The sequence below is a fragment of the Meleagris gallopavo genome, chromosome 7, assembly GCF_905368555.1.
Source record: "Meleagris gallopavo chromosome 7, MGAL_WU_HG_1.1, whole genome shotgun sequence".
Classification (NCBI taxonomy): domain Eukaryota; kingdom Metazoa; phylum Chordata; class Aves; order Galliformes; family Phasianidae; genus Meleagris; species Meleagris gallopavo.
Genome location: NC_139410.1, coordinates 12,152,369 through 12,172,753, shown reverse-complemented (window position 1 = coordinate 12,172,753; position 20,385 = coordinate 12,152,369). Strand labels below are relative to the sequence as shown.

The 20,385-nt window shown below is 46.0% G+C and overlaps 1 protein-coding gene across 4 annotated transcripts in view; it reads left to right on the top strand.

Moving 5' to 3' along the window:
* The window catches only part of PARD3B (par-3 family cell polarity regulator beta), a 369,189-nt gene extending 358,582 nt beyond the window's left edge, over positions 1-10,607 (top strand). For all 4 annotated transcript variants that reach the window (XM_085228738.1, XM_085228737.1, XM_085228736.1 and 1 more), the window contains one exon: positions 6,764-10,607. In XM_085228738.1, coding sequence (XP_085084864.1) covers positions 6,764-7,121 — 358 coding nt within the window. In that variant the 3' untranslated portion in view covers positions 7,122-10,607. The remainder of the gene's footprint in view (positions 1-6,763) is intronic.
* The last annotated feature ends 9,778 nt before the right edge of the window (positions 10,608-20,385 follow it).

Below are 20,385 nucleotides of genomic sequence, written 5' to 3'. Positions count from 1 at the left end.
TGCTCATGTGCAAAATAAACTGTTGATGCTGCCATAAGAAATCTTAGTAATCTTACAACGAAGTACAAAACCTCTGACTACTGTTTGCCTATTTTGCAGTTGTTTCTGCAATATATTAATCTGTATGGAAAGCTGGCATCTGATTAAGCTTTGTGCTTGGTCCTGAATATAAAGTGTGGAACATCTGTATATCTCCAATTCCCAGTGACTGCCCAGGGAGCTGCTGGGTCCAACACCTCTCAGAATCTTGCCCTCTGCACATAAAAAGAAGTCTGTTATTCAGTCACTTCAGGGCTAGACTTCAAGTGGAGTAATACAAACATGTCTGTACACTTGCATTCCAGGACTGTGGTGCTTTTACTTCTTGTTTCCAAATATTCAAAGCCACAGTACTGTAGAGAGATATGAGCTGTGCACGTAAGTTCTTATGTTCCAGCCAGTCAATACCACTGTTAAACTTGGCAAAATCTCTGCTGACAAGAGTAGAGCATCAGGCTGGCATTGCATCTGAAATATGCTTTTACTTGAATTTCAAACAAACTTATATGAACCTTTACTTCTCCAAATCCAAAACAAATACAATTCCTTTAAAAAGGAGAGAATGTTCTGCTCTTTTTTTTTCTCCCAGTAATGTGGGTCATGAAATGATCATTATTTTTATGGGACTGCAAAGCCTATAGAAGTCAAAGCTATGTAACATACATTGCAGAGCGTTCTGCTAATCCTGTCCAACCACAGTCGTGCCTGGCCCAGGGATGAGGGTCTGGTAACTGGAAACTCGACACTGAAGGAATTCCAAACACAGTCCTCAAACTAAAAACAGCTCTCTCCGCATGGCATGTGTTACATGAGAGCCAGGGATTGTGCTCGTTTATGTTATCTGATTTTTTAGCCTTGCGTTGTTGATGAAAGAACAGGAGAAGAAAGCACCTCCACCAGCTCAGCCCATAAATAATCTGTGTGTGGTGTGTTTGAGGTTAGCATGGCAGTGCGAGGCATCTGCCTTCTACTGAGAGGAGCAAGCCGCTCTCTCAGACAGCAGCCACAGAGCATTTCTTCTGCTGTGGATCCTTCCCAGTGCTAAGATACCAAATCTGATTTCCTGTGGCTTTTTAAATCCATCGTCGGCTATGGGAAATACTGGTCTGAAAGCAGCAAAGAATATTAGTTATAGGAGTATATCGCCTGTTAAGATGTAGAGAGAGACTTCACTGAAGCTCAGACTCATGCAGCAATTTTTTTGCAACCTGCGATGATTCTTTGTATTTTTATTAGTTATATGCACACTGAATATTAAGCAACAGGACTTCTCAGTGCCACAAACAGCACTGCAGCATCTTTAATGCTGTATGTGGGGGGGTGGGGGGGGAGACTGCATGGTCTTTTCAGTCGCTTGTTTTTAGCATACATTGAGAAGAGCTTTATAAAGACACAGTAATGCATTTGATACCATAAGATTGTTCGTCTGCATAATTTACTTCTTACATCTACTCCTTTTTTCTTTAAAAGTAGACCCTCCTGGGTGAGAACAAACAGCGTGCAATCATGATGCATACAACAGAGTTCTTCAGTGAGAATCTGGACACAGATAGGACCTTGTTGCTTTCTGCTGTTCTTTAATCACAGCCTGAGCTGTGAAGCCATCACCCAGAGTCTCTGTATATCTTGCTTAGACATGAAAGAGACTGCAGCCAAATGTGGGCTTTCCGTTTGCCACTTAGTCTGTGGCTCTCTTTGAAGTTTATTTCGAGAAGTACTCCTGACAAAGTAAGAAGGCAGTTTTTCATGTGAGATTATATCCTTGCAAAATATTCCTTCAGCAGCTAGACAGAGGCAATGATGTAAGAAGGGAGCATTCCCTTCCTTGCTTTTTACCAGGTACTAAGAGTGTGACCTCTGTGATTCTCCCTATACAACAGAGGCAAGAAAAACTCTTTTGTCATGATGAAATCCAAACCTCCGACATGATGGGGCACAGCATGAACAGCCAGATTGTCTTTTTGCTTTCCTTTGCTTTGAGATAACCCAAGCATGTGTCTTTGTGGCTTATGTTAAAGGTGACCTGCAAATGGGGGTCAACATTGAAACATGGTAAACTTGAAATGAAATGTGGGGGTTTTTTTTCCCTTTTTTTTTTTTTCCCTTTTTTTTTAAACATCAGGTATTTAGGCCAGTCTACCCTGTGAGACTCTTGGCAGCTGAAGTATTACTGAATTGGGTTCTTCAAAAAAATGGAGGTGCAGAAAGCAGAAGCTGTTTTAGTTGTTTTTTTTTGAAACCTAGAGATACCCATTTGATTTCAGTGACTAAATAATATTCTGAGTAAAAGAAGCCCCTCTTATGTATTCTGAATCCTTTCTTTCTGTTTTAAATAATCCCAGAGGCTCTCAAAAATTCTGCAGCAAAGCCAGAATATATTAGATCTTACATGCTTTGTGCTTGGGAGGTAAATAAAGTCGAGATAGAAAAACAATTTCAGACATTAATTGTCATAGAGAAAATAACAATGGGTACTATTAATTGAACATCATCACAGGTTACCTGAGTTACTTGGACAAAGCTGCTTTGTGCTCTTAACACTCAAAATGGATCACAGCTCTTACCTGGTCAAGTATGTGGAAGATAAATCAATAGAGTTGCTAAACAGGACATGAAATGATATGGCCAAATATATTTGCAGCTACCTGCAATTTGTGTGATCTGTGGTTTTATTTCACAAGGTAAGATTTCCTTGTGACAAAATGAACATTGTAAAGGGCACCTTGCCCATGACATAGGGAATGTATTTCACACTAGTTTTGCTCCTTTCTTGAAGTTGGTGCTTCTGCCTGCCTTCGTCTGCTTCCTCTGCCTAGCCTCTGCTTTTAGACTCACGCAGTTGAAGCATCTTCCATTGAAGGGCAGCAGAACTGAATTATCAGCAAAAACACTTTTAGAGCTTTGAGATCACCTCCTTCCCAGGTTGTTGTGTCAGCTTCTCTGCCTTCTGCCTGCCATTAATTTCACTGGATCCACAGGTCAAACAATTGGCCAAAAATCTGGAAAACAGCTGACGGTCAGAGCAGCTCCTACTCAGCATGCCCTGTCAGAGGGCACACTCCGGACCTGGTCCTTTTGAGTGGCTGGACCTGCTTGACCCAATTTGTGGATTTTTGATCACTCCCCTGGGTCACTGATTTTCCACTTGAGGTTATTGGTTTGACCCCCAAACCGTGGGTCACTTGGGAGGTGTGATGCAGCCCTGTGAACTCTGAACTCATCAGGAGCCTACAAAAACAGCAACGAAGGGAAGAGGAATTTCATTAAGGCCTCCTCAGAGGTGGCAATGTCTGCCGAAAAGAAAGGCAGGGGTTGTTTTGGTTCTTAAGGAAACAAGCGTAGCATCTACGAGGGACTGCCAAGAAGAAAGTGTTTTGTTTGGTTGTTACGGTGATTACTTTAAAGGCAAACAACAGCATATACCTTTATACCATGAGCTATCAAGCAAAAATGGTGTTGGTTCAGAGGGGCCCTGCTTGTTCTGCTTAGAACTGCTCCCAGCCTCCCAGACTTACTCCTAATGGTGACAGCATCGCTGTAGCTAGGCTTTGGCATCTGTACATGTTTCTTCTTCCTCAAGAAGACTGATGGCTAATTTGAAGCACTTGGGGAGGGAAGGGCTGTTCTTTCCTGTATCTGAAAACATGTCAGGTGGAGGTTCACAACAGAGACTCCCCAGGCTGGTGGTTTGTGCTGTGAGCAGCTCTCTAAAAGCAGACTGCAGCAAGCATGGCTGGTAGGTGGGGAAGAATGGATCCTTAGGAAATAAATCAGTTTCAACATGCTGTGCTGGTCATAACGGGCAAGAAAAGCACCGTCTTTTGTAGCACATGTACTTGCATGCCCAACACCCACTTGAGTAACTGGGGAAATAAGCTGCAGAGGGTGGGACAGTCATGAGGATATCCTTCATGAAATTTCCCCTGGTCATGCTGTTCAGGAACTGGCTTTGGGGCAGAATTACCGGAGTTCCCCGAGCTTTTGCTCACAAGATAGTTCCAGTAATCATTGGTTAGATCACTGGTAATGTTATTGTCAAGGCTGTCAAAAAAAAAAAAAAAAAATGTTGCATGCCACCTTCGAGGGCTTTCCATGCCAAGTGGATTTGAGCCTTGTCTCTTAGCACAACCCCTCCTCCAGGTGCTATCCCAAATTCTGAGGAATACACTCCAAAATGACAGCAGATCTGGGTGTTTTAGAGGGGAGAGACTGGTCTGAAAAAGAACAGTTTACATATTTCTGTATTTTCAAGAAAGATTATGTCCTTCATACACGGTCCTCTGATGTCTACTACACAACAAAGAGTGTATAAGTGTACGAATGGTGGATTTTGTTTTATAGCATAGCACTGAAGACCCAATGGCATGAGCTCAAGCTGCTGGATACATGCTTCATGTCTCTGGCACACTTGTACCCTGGTACATCTTCGCTGCATAGTCCCAGGTCAGAGCTGCCTGAATGTGCTACCCTGTGCACTTTCTTCCAGAACTGGCCTGCCTGAGCCTTCCTGGCAGTGGCTCTGCTGGGAGCTGAGCAGCCTGCTGGATGGCAAAGCACATCCTGCTCTGCTGCCACATCCAGGCCTGCCCTGCAAGCTGAGGGATGAGCTGTGCTGGAGGCTTAGAAGATGCTGTGCTCAGTCCTGTTTTCCGCAGTCATTTTGGTACTAACTAATCTTGATTTTGTTATTTTAGAGTAATTCAATGTAGTAGTTAGATCTCTGTCCAAAAGCTGCCTGGCTCCTTGGTGAATTCTAGGTCAAGTTCCAGGTTCAGTCCCTTCTTAATGTGATCCATAAGAGTTTGGTTGATTACAGCTGCTGATGAGAACATCTTTTCAAATCTAATAAGCAGGATCTTAAGCATTACCCTTAATTAAAAGGTGATGGCTGTAGGTTTGACATTTGTTCCTCTTGGTTTGCTGCTTGACACAAAGCAGTTCTGAACATCGCAGAAGCCTTTTCTCATTGGAAGCGCGTTTTTATGTACAGAAGAATTAACAGCTGAGTGGGATGGCACTGACTAGCAAACAAGCCTTCATATGGAAACACGTGGAGCAAATCTTTGGCCTGCTACAGAAATTAGGCTTTGTTACAAGGCGTAGGTGTGTGAGCAGAGATAGCAGTTGTCTCAACACATGCGGCTAAGAGTCCTTTTAGTATCTCACAGGGTGGCTTCAGGCCCTTCAGCACTTTGTCTGGACTGTCTCACAAAGAGAGAGAGGGAAAAAAAAGTCAGGAGTGCCTGTCTTTTATAACATTCTGTTTTTAAAGCAAAAAGTCTCTGGGGAGCACGGGGTCCTAAAAGTCCAAGGCCTGGAATTCTTCCTTTTGCTCTTTCCATTTTAAACAGGAAACATTTGCACTAAGTTATTCCACGGAGAGAATTGTAGGTTCATTTCAAGGCAGATAATGTTTGTTCATTGCCTGTGTCCATGATTTACCCCATGGGCTTAAACGAGTGCAGCAGAAAACCACATGTTTTGTTTTACTTCATGCAAAACAAGTTCCAGTGGAGTCTGGAAGCCCAAATTAAGTAGGAGAGGCAAGCTTGTAAAATCTGTGTGTGAACAAAAGAGAGGCATTGACGAATTGTGAGCACCTGATCTGCTATACCAGAATGATGACTTTTTAAATAAATCTATGGAAAGACTGTTCAAACTGTTCATGAGTTTAGTCCCAAACCCACAGAGCAGGTGTAATTGATTTATACTTTCGGCCCCTGTTTTGGGTCAAAACCCTGCCATCTTCCTTCAGCTCACACTTGCAGAGGGGCTGCCTGTACAGTCAATGGGAGATTTTGCCAAAGTGCAAAGGCATTTGCAATCAGACTGGCAAAACCTCCTAATTGAGCTGAACTTTTGTGGGTGCCCTGGTTGACATGTCTGTGAGAACAATTATTTTTGCCATTTCAAAAGTATCACAAGTTAAGCTGTACTAGGAAAAGATATTAGTCCTTCATTAGTGCAAATCATGGAATTAAGATGCAAAAAGCTACAGAGAGGGCTCCGTGGCACATCCTCAGGGATGTCATGTTCACATATTGCTTTCCACGTGAACTGGAGCTTGTCAGATCCATACTGATGCAGACAAGTTACAGACAGGTTACAGAGCTGTTGTAATATCAGACCTTCCAGATCACAAGAGTGTTTTTTTTAAACCTCATTGGCAGCTCGCCCATTAAGCACAGGTATTATAACCTGACATCCCTAGTGCTTCTTCCAGGAGTTCCAGTTTTTCCAACTATGGTTTTTGGAAAGCTTTATGGTCTGACATGTTAGGAGAAAAAATAGTGGGAAATGGCTTGGAAACCGTGAATATTTGTGCATGTAAAGCTTATGGGATTTGCAGACTTGCAGACCCAACTCATCTGTTTATCCTCAGGCCAGATAAGATTCAGTCAAACATGCATTGTTTAAAGGAGCTTTGTTTCCATTATGGCAAATGCATCACAGGAGGCTGATTTTGGGAACTGAAGGGCTCCAGTGCTCCTCCATTGTAAAAGGGCTGTGATGTGTGCTGGACCCTTCTTCCAGCGTCCTGGGTGTTGCAGACTTTTGTAGCTTGCAGGTGGGAGGCTTGGTATCCTTCAGAAGTTCTTTTGACTCATTTGGACCTGTCATGCTTGAGGTGGCATTTCCTTTCCCAAAGTAAACAGACTGAGTACAATAACATGTCACTGAGCTAGTAAAACGCTTTTAATGGGCTTTATGCTTTCCTCTTCAGACGTGGACCTGCAGAGCCACTGGAATATTTAACAGGGCCACGAGTGATCTACAAGGAGAGAGATCTTCCCTACTACCAAGGAGGAGGACAGCCTGTTGTCCACCCATCTAAGGGGAACTACATCCATGCACCAGACGCAAGAGTGGCAGAATTGAGATACCCCCAGTACTACCCAGCCCAGTCTGTCCCAAACCAGCATAAAGGACCCTTCCGGCAGGACGTGCCACCTTCTCCGCCTCAGCCCCACCGTGCACCAGCTTATAATGAGATTATCCGACACCGTGGGACCAGTCCAGACCAGTACCAGTACAGGCAACAGGATCCCAGGCAGAAGAACCCCATGACTGCAGCTGTATAGCCACACACTGGACTTGCCAGCGCAGCCCAGGAGGAATCCTGTTGGACATCGACCCTTTAGAGTTGTTCCCAAGCATGGCTGCCTCTGCCTGTAAGAATGGCACAAGACCTGGAGTCATTTGTACTGAGCTGGGCTCAGCATAGGTGCTTTCTGACAGGTGAACTAAGGCCATGGGTGGTACGATGTGTTTTGAGTATGTGAGGTACCAGACAGTTGAGTATTTTTTAATTCCTTTTCAAAAATAGAAAGTGGCTGCTGGAAACGAAGCGCAGCACTTATTACACCTCAGGGCTATTTACCGAATCTGGTTACACCAATACAGTACGTAGCTTTCTGACCAGCAGCAGCAGTAACACCAGTTACACAGTGAGAGGTGAGGAAAGAGACAATGAAAGCGATAGGGAGATCTTCAAAACCCTGGGCCCCTGGAGGAAGAGGAGTGAAGAGCTGTAAGAGTTAGTTGCAGAAGTGCAAAGGAAGGGAGCGGGCTGGCAGAGCTGGGGGTCAGGATCACCTGCCAGCTCTCTGCCCCATGCAGCCTAAGCTTGCAGTGCAGCCAGAAGGCCAGAAATCCACAGCCATGTCCACACAGACATGTGCCATCTGGCCCAATAGGGCCGTGAGTCCTCAGAGCTTTGTCTCAAGGGTTTTGTTGAAGGGTAGTCTTACAACCTAGAAATATAGAGCTTCCAAGTGCCCTTAATTTCTCACTATCTGCTTTTGGGAGCATTATTAAATAGTTTGGGCTCCTTTCCTCATCATGAAGAGATCTTGACCTGGCCAAGGACTAAGTTTAAAGATTTCTTTGATGTCTTTTTGATACCTTGATATGCAACAGATTAAATCGTGCAGGTCACTTCTAGGCATTAAATATCACAGGAAGGTCTGTCCTGTCAGGACCGCATCCCTTTCCTACAAACCCCTGGAAAAGGCTTCATTAGGGCAAGAGGTCCACAAGGCACAGGGCAGGGCAGTCAGTGCTCTTTCTGGGGCCACAGCTGTAGCCCCTGGTGAGGATGAGCACATATCTCAGTCAACCCAGTGCTGCCTGTGTACTGCCAGTGAGAGGTTGGTGAAACTGGAGCACTGGGAGTGCCTGTGCCTGCCCTGCTGGCCTGCAGGCTCCAGTGGCTGCATCCACACCAATCCCTAGCACTGGCCAGGCTGGAAACAGCGGGAAAAAGCAGCTTTGGGGTGGTGGGGAGGGGGCACGTCTCCGTGATTCAGCTGCGGGGCTGGACTCCCTGGGGCAGGGGCAGGAGAGCTCCAGATCCAGTCAGGAGGAAGCATTGGTGGGAGGGAGAGCAGTGCAACTGATCATGAAGCAAGTATGTTCAGTTTGTGCTCCATTTCTCCCTGCCCTCTTCCCTAGAAACGTAGGAGGAAAAACCTCTGGAGGGAGGGGTTGGATGTAAGGCCGAGTCTCTTGGCACCCTCCATAAACAAGGCACATTCCCCAGGGAAACTCTGCCTGTCGCATACGTGCTGTACGCAGCCTTCACTGAAGAGTTTGAGATGCTGTAGGATACTCAGCCAAGACTTGGCAGCCGCAGGGTAGATGCTGGTGTTATGAAGGCCCGCTGAAAGTGAAGCGAAAACAAATTAAAATACTTTCCTTTCCCTGCTTGAAACACAACCGCTGATACATTTGATCCAGCTGTAAAGAAACTTACATATTTGCGACAGTGGCTTTATCAAGCCAGGCCACAATTAAGAACAGCTCTGAATATAAGCTACTGCCTTTATAAATCACTCTCAACTAACCCTTCACATGGCATTGCAGCACAGTGAGCAGAACTTATTTACAGTATTTCAGGAGCCAGGGCCAAATAAAATCTGGATGGAAGCAGTTCCTGGATTATTTATAGCCTTTGGAGGACCTGTGTAGTTGTCTCCCCATAACCTGAATCTCTCCTTAATGGCTCCCTCTGACTGCATCAGCTCTGCTGGACGAGGTGGTCAGACTGAGCGCACACCTTCTGAGCTGTTAATCTTACCCAACGGGTTATTAAATGATGTTTCAGTGTTAGATCAGTACAGAGCTTCTTCCAGGAAAAAAGGAAAATGTGCTGCAAGCATAATATATAGATGCATCCTACAGGCGAGGAGCTAAGATGGAGCGGCAGGCTGACCTAGCTGGAGGACAGGACCCAAAAGTATTGCAGAGCCTCCCGTCTGTCTCTGGTGCCATTGTTCTGCGAGGAAATTGCCCTTTGCAGGTTTAATATCTGCTAGAGGTATGTTTTTTTTAAAAGTATAATGTGTAACTACAGTATATATAGTCAGCTTCTCTACAGTGTAAAATGTATGATTTTAGCACCATATTGTGGAAAAATATGTACCGTGCAGAATCCACGAGGTGCTACAACTGACGGTTGAAAATACACACTTGCAAAAATCCAAAAGAGCCGTTAAGTAACAAGTTGTTCTTTTCCCCATATGTCCATATGTTTGGGAAAACTACACATCTGAAGCGCTCTTGACACGTAATTGCCTCGCGTTCCCTCACCCAAAAGGTGCCAGTCCGGCAGCAGCGTCACCGCCGTGGCAGTGGGTGTGAGGGGAGGGCCGCGTTTGCAGCACGAGCAGCAGCGTGCCAGCAGCTGCGCCTCAAGGGCTACGACGGGAGGGCTGCTGGAGGCTTTGCTTTCCCGAGCTGGGGCGTGCAGCCGGCGGCTCTGGGCCTGGCCCTGGCCCCTGGCCAGCTGGGCCCCGCAGATGAAAGATTAAGAGATACGGAGAGAGCCTGTGCATTTTTGCAGTGACCACCCACTAGTGAGCCATGTCTTGGCCTGAGAGCAGACGTTAGCACTGTGATGCGGCGTGAGGCAGAAGTCTCTTAGCACCCCCTGAACGTTGTGGAAAAAAGAGGAGCAAAGCATTTCAATAATAATTTTTTAAAAGGCTCCTGCTTTGAAGAATTGCGTGCAGCCTGCATTCCAATTCGCTCCAGTTTCCTGAACTAGCTTCACACGCTGCCTAATTTTATTTTTTTTTTTACAGATGAATTGTGCTACCTCCTCCTCCCAGCCATCGCAGATTTGTTTATCAGTCAATGCTGGGAGTGCATCCCACCGAGTGCTCCGCCGGGGCCGCATCCTGGCGCTCTGCGCTGGGCAGGGGCTGCTTTGCACTTCCAAAAAGCCCTATGCCTGTGCTTGCTCTCACAGAGTTCTGCAGAGTCCCTAAGAGCTTACGTGCAAAGTCGGAAGCACTCTTTACTGTCTGCATCAAAGAAAACACTTTTTAAGACACTTCTGTGCTATTCAGGAGGAGAGGGAAGTGTTTATGATCTTGACAATACCCATGAGTTTTAGTTAAATTAATTTCAAAATCACACGTGTTTGTTTTGGGGGAGAAATTCAACACACAATTTGTGAAGTTTTTTTTTCTAGTACCACATCAAAGATTTGATCTTTTGGTACATATGGCTATATAAATTTTACCTGTTTTATTTTGCATTAAAATAAAGGCTTTAAGACTACATATGACTATGGATTTGCATGTTGAGTCTTTCTCTTATGTGTATCTACAAAGTCATCCTCACCTCTGGATGTGATATGATGGTAGAAGATGGTGCGTGGTCAGGCCGGATCAGAACTGATACAGTGATTTCCACAGAACAAACCACCACAGCCACGTGCTGTATTATGGAAAATGCAATCACCAAGTTTACCTGGTTTCTTATCAAATCTGCATTGTCTTCAGTTGTAGCGACAGAGTCCTGATTTCGTAGCCCTGACTGAAAGGAGGAGAGAGAGAGAGAGAAGTCCCTTGCCAACTCAGCGAATTTCAGCTTAGGCAGCTGCACGCTCGTTGCTAGAGCTCCCCAGGCAGTTTTATCTCGCCATCAGGCTCTTGCCTTCGGTAAGCACCAAGCTGTCCTGTGGCCGTGCAGGTCCTGCTGGCTGAGGCTGTATTTCAGCGAGACGGCTGCAGCGATATCTGCCCAGAGATTTAGGACTCCTTGAAAGTTTTACACAGGTACTTAACTTGAGGTACGTGGGTCATTTTGCCAAAGCTGATGACACAACTTTTCATGCTCCAGATTATGCACGAGCATAAATCTATGTAGAATCAGATCTATGGTTTGCAGAGCATACTGAGATTCGGGCAAGAGTGTTATATTTATGTTAGGTGATGTCATTTTCAAAATAGCAGGTATTTAAGTGAAAAGTCACTGGAACACAGAGAAAGAAGAATTTAATCTTTCTGAGAAGAAAATTTTGCTGCAAAGAAAATGAAAGAATAAAGAACAAAGTGGAAGGATAGAAAAGTACAGGCTTACAGAAATTACAGTATGCTCCAAAACATTTTGAATGCAGACTTTGGCATTTATGGCCAAGCCTCAGTTCATGGGCAACTCTGAGTAAATTTTAATCCATATTAAATTGTAATTCATATAGGCACCAATTTTTAAAGTTATTGAGTTATAATTTGCATTCATTGCTAAAAACTGGGCAGGTAACATATTAATGCCTGAATTTCTCCTTCTACTCAAGTTATACACAGTAGGAAAAGGCAAACTAAGAGTATATTAAAAGTTGAGAATTCAGTGATCAGAGTTTCAAAAGTGCTCTCACAATTCATGGGAGAGGGGAGCAAGGGAGAACAGTAAATGATGCCTCACAGCTGGCAAAAAGGGAAAGGGATGAAGAATTAGAATGGGATGGAATGGGAGCAGGATAGAGGGTCAGACTTGAGCAGGAAATAAGTGACAGAGAGGAGAGGGGATTGTCCCAAATGTGAAGTTCAGTGCCAACAAGGAAAGCGACTCTCCAATATGCTGACCACTGCTCCTATTTCCACTTTGCATTGAGAGGCTTGTGACATTAAGCCCACTGAGTCAAGAGCTGTTTGCAGCACAAAGCAAGTGACTCCTGATTCAGTGGGCTTAGTGGATAGGTGTCACAAAACAGAAGGGCAAGAAGGAATTGAGGAAACCCATCAACTAGTATGGGGAGGGAAAGAGAGCCCCTGCTGCCCAAATCTCCCAGCCTTCTGCCTGCCTGCCTCTCTTCACCTCCCTGAGTACCACTGCCACCACCAAGTCCCCTTCCTTCCCAGCTCTCCCTCTCCTCACAGATCCACTCTGAGCCACAAGTCCCCAGCACCACATTGACCTTCAAACACAGCTTTGGCCTTCAGTGCTGAGAAGCCTTGAGCCATCTGTGAGCATAGGTAACCAACACCAGGAGTTTTCCTGGCACCCAAAAGCAATACAGAGTCAAAGCAAGCAGCATGGAGCAGGCGCTCTCACCTGGCGTGGGCTGGGGCTGAGCTGCCATTCCAGATGTGGACAAGTTGTGGCCACCTCTGAATCAGCTGCTTTGGGGGTATAGATTGCAGGAAAGATGCATTTTATATCCACAGTCATTTGTTTGTCTAAAACAAGCCTTTGATGTGTTCAAAAGCTGTTCTGTTGCTGACCTGGCACAAAATTCAGGGGCCAAAATTATGATTGTAGTCTTTAAAACAGAATTAATTCTCCAGGCATTCCCAAAACGTACCTGACAAACTAACCCAAGCTGGGTGAGTTGGCTGTACTCACAGCAAAAGCAACTCGGAAGCAGAGGAAGCAGCCCTGCTTTGCTTTTCCAGAAGAATATCTGCATCTGAAAGAAAAGAAAATAATATATTGGGAAATACGTACAGTAGAGTAAAATTACAAAATAAGATATTCAATGGGGATTCTATATAAAACCATGCCCTTTGCCTCTAGCAGGTAATGAATAAAAATGATATAAAGAAGCAATGAACACTCAATGTTTTATATTTAAAATATGTTTTGTGAGGAAAACAATGTGGCATAGAAACAGGACTGAAAGGTTCTCCAAGATAATGCCAGCAACTGCAAGATGTCAGCAGCATTGTCGTGTAAGTTTCAAGGTGTGGGTTTTTAATTTTCTCTTATGAATCACAGAAGGCAGACGTGAAAGCTGTCATTAAAATTCATTACAAGAAGAGCAAACTTATATTAAAACCAACCCCATTCCTCTCTGAATTTTGGGTACTGGTTAGTACCTTTCTGCCTTTCTGCCAAAACCTTACCTACGCAACATGATTTAATCTCTAGGCCATTCATCTGAGTTTTCATACATCACCTTCTTCAATCCAGACTACAAAAAGCAAACATATATATATATTTATTGCTACTCTAAATTGCAGCCTAGATTTTCAAACCAGCAAGCTACAGTTTTAAGAGGCTTCATCTGCCATAATTTTTCTAGGAATGAAAAGAGAATGAAAAGTAGAGCAAATACAAAGAAAACAGATTAGAAGTAAATAAGAGAAGCAGCCCTCCTTCATCCTTCCATTCTCCTTCCTGCTAGGTATGGCTATATATACTACTAATGCATATAAACTTAGGTACTGCTGCTTTTGACCTAAAATCCAGTTTCTTCCTCCGATATATTTGTAGCCATTCTCTCTCTCCAAAGGAAAGAGAAGTGAGCAGTAACAGCAATATACTCACATGAAAAAATCTGTTGTAAATTGTGATTTCCTGGTGGATGGATGTACAGACCAGGTGGGACTGAGCTGTGAGAGAGGAGGTGTTCAGACAGCAGCATTCCCATGTCTGCACACCAGCTCAACACCTGCAGCTCTGTAAGTGGCAATTTACAGAGGTGGCCTGGCTGTGGGAGGGTTTGCCACAGTTGCCACAGCAGGTGCAGCATGCTGCGGAGCCAGCAGCAGGACCATGGCATGATGGCAGTGCAATCAGTGGCCTGGCTAGGATGGGAAAGGTTGAAACCAGAGCAGAACTTAGAACAAATAGCTGAGGCTGCTCTGGGCTGATGTTAGGCAGCCTGATAGCCTGCTGGTTACTTCAGGAAGCAGAAGAAGTCATAGGTGTTCTTGGCATATCCAGGTGCCAGTTCTGCATTCAGACATGGCCAGATCAGTCACAACTACAGCATTAGGTGCAGGAATGGTATTTCTGAGTCCATTTGGATGAACTTGCACACATCCTTTTTATAGTGGGGAGTGTCTCTTCTTGCTTCCCTCCTTCCTCTCTTCATCCTTTACATGGAAGCAAGCCCTCCAGGCCTGTCATTTTCTTTATGTATAAAGAAAGGTTGATGAAGCCTGAGTTCAATGTTCATTTAACCTTGCTGTGCTGCCAGGTTCTGCCCTGCCCCATCCACCCTCCTAACTCTTGGGCCCACCCCATCCTCCAGGCCTTCTCTCCTTACCAGTTGTAAGGGTTTTTATTGCTGTGAGAGGACAAAGATAACTGAGCTGCTACTTGGGTTTAAAAAAAAAGTGATTTTTCTTCACTGTGCTGTTTTTAACATGGACTGTTTCCCAACTCTGTTCCCCAAATTGTTTTAATGGCACGAGAGTGGATAGAAAAGTGATGGGAACAAGGCTGGGGAGGTCAGGATGGGTTGGAGAGTGGTTAGGCTGCCGTTGCTACAAAACAGAAATGGAAAAGCAAAGCAAGAACACTAAATCACAGCCAAAGCACAGTGTATTTAGGGGCTTGGATTTAAAAAGCCAAGCACCGTCTTCTGCAATGGTTACATTCCTCTGCAAGTTTACTTCTGGCCAAGTTTCCTGTGAGCAGAGGCAGTGTTCTCTAAATTTGAATTCCTGAGGCTCTTGCTTATGGATTTTCTTCTGTGTTCAGCATTAAAAGAGGAGAAATCACGAGGCTAAAGTTGGGCTGTGGCTTTTCCCTCCTGGGATGAGCAGAGACTCCAAGGGGCCCTGGGACCCCTCCCCCCTTGCAGATGGGCATAGAACAGAGATCACCTCTGTGGCCTGGGGACATGGGGTACCAGGGAAGACAGGGCAGTTGTGGACCCATTTGTGCAGTGAGTGTGGACTCACTGAGCTTCCCTCCTCCATGGCCTCCCTCAGCTCAAGCTGGTTCCTGGGTAAGGCTGTTTCTGTCAGTGAGGACATGTTGATCCATCAGTAAGTGCATGGCTGCTGCCAAGGCAACTGAATGGCTGTGACGTCGGTGGCTGAGGCCATTGCTCAGAGCCGCAGCCATGGTGGAGCTCCCGGCTTCACACGGGTAAGATGCTGCCCAAAGGCCTCTGTGAGGAATACACATGGCAGCAAGTGCCCAAGAAGGGCCAGGGTGCTCACTGTCACTATCATGGTGGGGTTTTAAGTGTTTTTAGGGCAGTTTTGTTCTGGCAGTGTCTGGCTAAGGGCTGCCAGCAATGATTCCAGTCACCTCACAGCATATATTTCATCAGTCCCAGGCTTGGCTAGCAGCAGGGACATGTGGGCAAGGCTCCCTGGGTCCTTGAGGCGCAAGAGGTTTGCCAACTGAGCTCCAGCATTCTCCCAGCCCTGTATCCGCTGGAGAACAAAGGAGGCCCTCGGCCCAAGATGGGCAACATTGCATCATGTTTTAAGCAGCGCGTCTTTGTTCAGTTACGTTTGTCTTCTTTGTTGCTTCTGATGAACAAGAGTCTGTTGTCTCTTACCAACTTCAACAAGGCTGAGTCCAGCTGGATTTGTGTTTTGGGTGCAGAGAGTCAACAATGTACCCACCAGTTTCCATGTCATAGAGAGCTGAGCACAGCCCTGCCTGGGTACGTGTGCTTGTCCCTGCACTCCCAGGAGCAGCAACGTCCTGTGCCATCAGCCTCTTGAGCAGGGCCTGCATCCTGAGCCCTCCCAGCAGCTCAGGCCCCTCCACTCTGGGGTTTGCTTTGGTGCTTTATGTATCCCCAGTATTCATCTGCCAAGTAACCTATCTGTCAGGACACCCTGGGTGGGCAGGGCATTGCTTGGGTTCCTATGTAAGGCTGGGGGCAGGTCCAGCGGGTGGCCTCAGGCTCCTCCAGGTGAGTGGTGGCAGGAAGGGTCAGGGTCTTGACCTGCTGCTCAGCACCAGCCCCACCAGACTGGGGACAGATCAGAAGGATATTCGGCATTGTCACTCCTGTCAGCCCTGTGCAGGCACAACGCACACAGTCCCCCTGGCTGCTCCAGAGTGTGATCGAGACTGCTGAGCTGCAGACAAAGCCAGGAAGCTGTTGCTGGTCAGACACTTTGGGGGGGCATAATTTCCACAACAATAAATGCATCTGATTATTTGGCTGCAGAGAAGATGTGGTCCCCTCGAGGAGGGCCTCATGCACAAAAGAGAAATAACTCATGCCTGGCTGAATGGGAAGCGGCCACTGTGACAGGGCAGGAGAGTGAGCACAGTGTCCTATGGAGGCTTTGATCAGCTGGGGTCAAGCATGCCAGCAGCTAACATGGCTGAAAAACAAGCAGGACAAGTTCCTGCTGTGGCATCGTATGGGGACCCTCCTGGCCCTCCACTCCACTTCTCCACAGTCCTTCACCCTCTATGCATGGAGGGGTTCAGGCCCTCTCCAGTGCATCCCTCTACTCTTGCCATTTCTACATCCTGATCTCTTTTGATAAGCTGCTTGTGTCCCCTTGTCACCCCTTTTGCCATGGCTTAGACAGGGAGATGAAGTGTAGAGTGTGCAGGACAAAGAGGATCATTGTCCAGTTTCACGTCCTGAGTACATGCACAGTCTGATTGTGGTCACAGGTACTTAGGGTTTCTCCTGTCCCTGGTGTGGTTGAGCCATCGCCCTTTACTCCTGCAGCAAGAACTGCCCCCTACTCTCCCTTGGACTAAGCTACAGTGCATATACAAGTAACTTGTGTTTGGACCACAGAATCATAATACTTGGAAGTGAGAGCAAGAAGGAGAGGACTTGGCACTCAAGGAGTTTGGAGCTGTCCAAGATCTTTACAAACACAACACAGTTAACCCTTGCAAGAGAGAGAAACCCTACTCGTCTGCATGGAGAGGAGCTTGTGCTGCAGGCAAAAGGCACTGGCACTCCAAAGAGCAGAGTAAGTTTTTTTTTATAAAAAAAGTAAGAAAAAATCCATTTTATTCAAATATAGGTCTCCACACAGTTGTATTGCATAGATGCCGCATAAGATCTGTGTGTAGACAAGTCCTGAGGTTTTGATCCCAAGTGACATTTAAGAGTTTATCTAATAGGAAAAAAAATCTCCCTTCGGTGTGTGTGTGCTCTGAGGATTTCAGTGTTGCCATGCTATAAAATGGACTGGAGCAGTGAAAGTTCGTGCTTCGCATGCTTCATAGCCTCTTGCTCCCCAAGCTATTTCCACGCTGCCTCTGTAGCCAAGGCCGCAAGGAAAGATTTGCCACCATGTGCTTGTCATCTCACCCTCAATAAATCATCCCAGTATCATCTGGCTCAGAGCTCCTAGGAATCTGGACAACCTTGAGAGATAGTATGAATAGTGGACTGGGAAATCCACAGGAAGAGTTTTGGGGAACATGAGACTGCAAGCCAGGACTCTTCCCTGATCTGCCTTGAGACCATAAGAGTGCAGCTAGAAAGCAGCCTTTTAAACAGACACTGCTTCAGGAGTATTGCCTTACCAGTGGCCTGGGTACAATTCCCCATGAAAATTCAACCTGGGATACGCTTGTCTCTAAGAGACAAACAATACCATCTGCAGCCTGCCCCTTCTAGATGTTGGCTCTGTTTATAGAAAAGAAGGGGTGGTGAGCGTCTGTTAAAATCTATTACTTCCTGACGTCATTTGTGAGAAGTCATATATTACAGTGAGACCAGTCAGTCAAAACTGCCTAATGGCACAATGGTCAGTGCTCTTTCCTTAACTTCTTCTTCGTGTGGCTGCTGCAGAGGGACAGAGATGCTACAGATAACATTTCCATCCCAAAATATCTTGGCTCATTGAAGGGTGTATGGGTAGAGGGAGCGCTAATATTTCACATGGTTGGTGCCTTGTGATACGTGCATCCCCAGGGAGGTAGAGCTCTCTGGAGACCTGTGGGGAGAGTGGAGGAGTAGAAACTGAGCTCGAAGAACAGAAAGAATTTTGAGGTGCAGAAAGAGATGTTTGCATCGCCTTTCCGTATCTACAGGCTCTGAGGCAGTTACCAACAGAATCAATAGGTTCAGCTTAAGCTAATGAAAAAAGCAGGGAAGAAAGATTTCTTCCCCATCCTGCGCCCACATTCTCATTTACCTTGGGCAAAAAGCACAATAAAACATGCCTAGATATGAGTTCTCCACCAGAAGCAGTATTTTATACCCATTCACAGAGGGTAAGTGACTTCATGTGGTATACAGCAGTGGGAATTCAGGCATGTAATGTAATAACAAGAAAGGATTTTTAGATTTGTCTCAGGAACCCTGCTAGCTCAGACGTTATAAAAAAGAATTCCAAACCTTTGTGTCCATCTAGGTCTTAAAAAGCGTGAAATACATCCCCTGTTTGAGCTTGGTGCTTTATTTTGAAAAATTGCTGCAGAGAACGTGGGCAAACAGCACCTCACTTCTGAACTGCACATTACCATCTCTCGGTTCTTTACTGGAGCAATAAAATTCCACAGAGCAACTGCTTAACCAGCTTCTTTGCTTAGTAAGCCATCCACTAGTCATTTGTATAGAATGTGGCAGTGCAGACCAAGCTTGAAATGGGGTTCGAGGCAAAACCACAAGGCAGACAAGAAAGGAAAAAGGAAAAGCCTTCTTGTGCTGCCTCTGGGGGTGAAACAGCAGCACAACACAACAGACCAGGACGGCATGAAAAATACAGTATGCGCTTAGAGCTGACAGCCATAATGTAACGTGACCCCAGTCACATTGGTATTTGATTAGCGAATGCAAAGGGATTGGGAAACAGCCCTGCTCTTAGGAGAAAGAAATCTTTCATATCTCCATAGTCGAGCCCTCAGTGTTGTTGTATCTGGGAGATGGTGTGTGAATGCTTTAGCAGAGCAGGCTGTGTTAGCAGAGTGCCTTCGTCCCTCCGTGTCCCCATGCACAGGATTCCCTTGCGGGTGCCGGCTGGCAGATAAGGGGCATGCAGCAGTCCCAGAGGTCTATGGCACATGTCATGGTGGGCTGAGAGCCCCCCCTGTGCCCACTGCGCTCAGAGCTGTGCATGTAGCACACGGATGGGAGAGCTCACAAATTTGGGTGCTTTTAAGCTTGGTTACTGGGAGCTGGCCTGGGAATAGAGGGAGGAAAGCTGGGGCAGGTATACTCTGTATGCTCCCGTTGTGCAAAGTTCAGTGTGAGTCAAAGGCTTGGGCTTGTACTTTTTCTTTGTGGGATCTCACAAGGGGCAACCAACAGGTCATCTTCACCCCCTCCACTTCCCAAGGTTGCAGTGGCTTGGTTCATCCCAGACCCAAGCAGTGGACAGGAGCTGGGCATTGCCAGCCACACGCCTCTCCCCAAGAGAACCTTTTTGGGGTTAAAATCAGAGGTGACAGCTTTCCTCTTCCTCCTCCTCACCCGACTTCCCACATCGCTTGGCTGTTATTTTATTTCCACCAGTTTTGCTCTGCCCTGAAATCTGCCTCCCTCTGTATGTCCTGACATTTCATTTCCCTTGCAGCGAGGCAAATAAATAAATAGCAGCAGTCAAAAATGCCTATGTGGAACAAAGCCTGAACTGCCAGGAAGCAACTGGTGTGCTTGATTTTTCAGTGAAAGTCCAGGTGCAATCTCGGCAGCGCAGCCACTGTCTGCCTTTCAAGCAGATGTCTTCATATAAAGCGCCCGCTGCCACCCCGCTCCCTTTGTGCGTCGGTGCAGGGAGGACGGGAGCAGGAGACAATATAAATTAATATCCATTGGAATGACAGCAGCTGGTGCCTTGCATAGCTGCAAGCACGTGTCTTAGGAGTAGAGTGATTAGTCGTAAAACTGTAGAGCTGAATGTTTATGCTTGATCAATTACAGGAAAACAATGGATGATTTTTTTTTTTTTTTCTGGGTGGGAGGAGTGAGGGGAGGGAGTCTTCAGCCATGAGATGATTTTCTTCTTTTTTGTGTAACAATAGCTGCAAAGAACATGGGGCCTGGTTACTGAAGGGTCTGGCAGACAGCAGCTTCTGGAGAACCCTCTCATTGCTGGGGCTCCACAGCAATTCCGAAAAACAAGAACTTTGTGGGCTGTAGACTGCAAACTACTTGGCTTTAAAGAGGGATGGACTCAGCTGCCCAAAGCAAGGAGCTTGGGGAAATGAATTAGCCAAAGCTTTCTAGTGCATGGGCACACAGTATGTCTAAGAGGCCTTCAGCTGCAAGAAGTCACTTCACTGTGTTTCCTTTTGCAGAGCTCTCCCCTCTGCTCCCCAATTCAGGAACAGCAGCCCTGTCAGAGGAGCATACCCTCAGTGCCTGCAGAGGGTGCAGAAGTGTGAGCAGGACTTCATTTCCAATCCTTAGCAATTCTAATTGCAAAAACAGGCCAG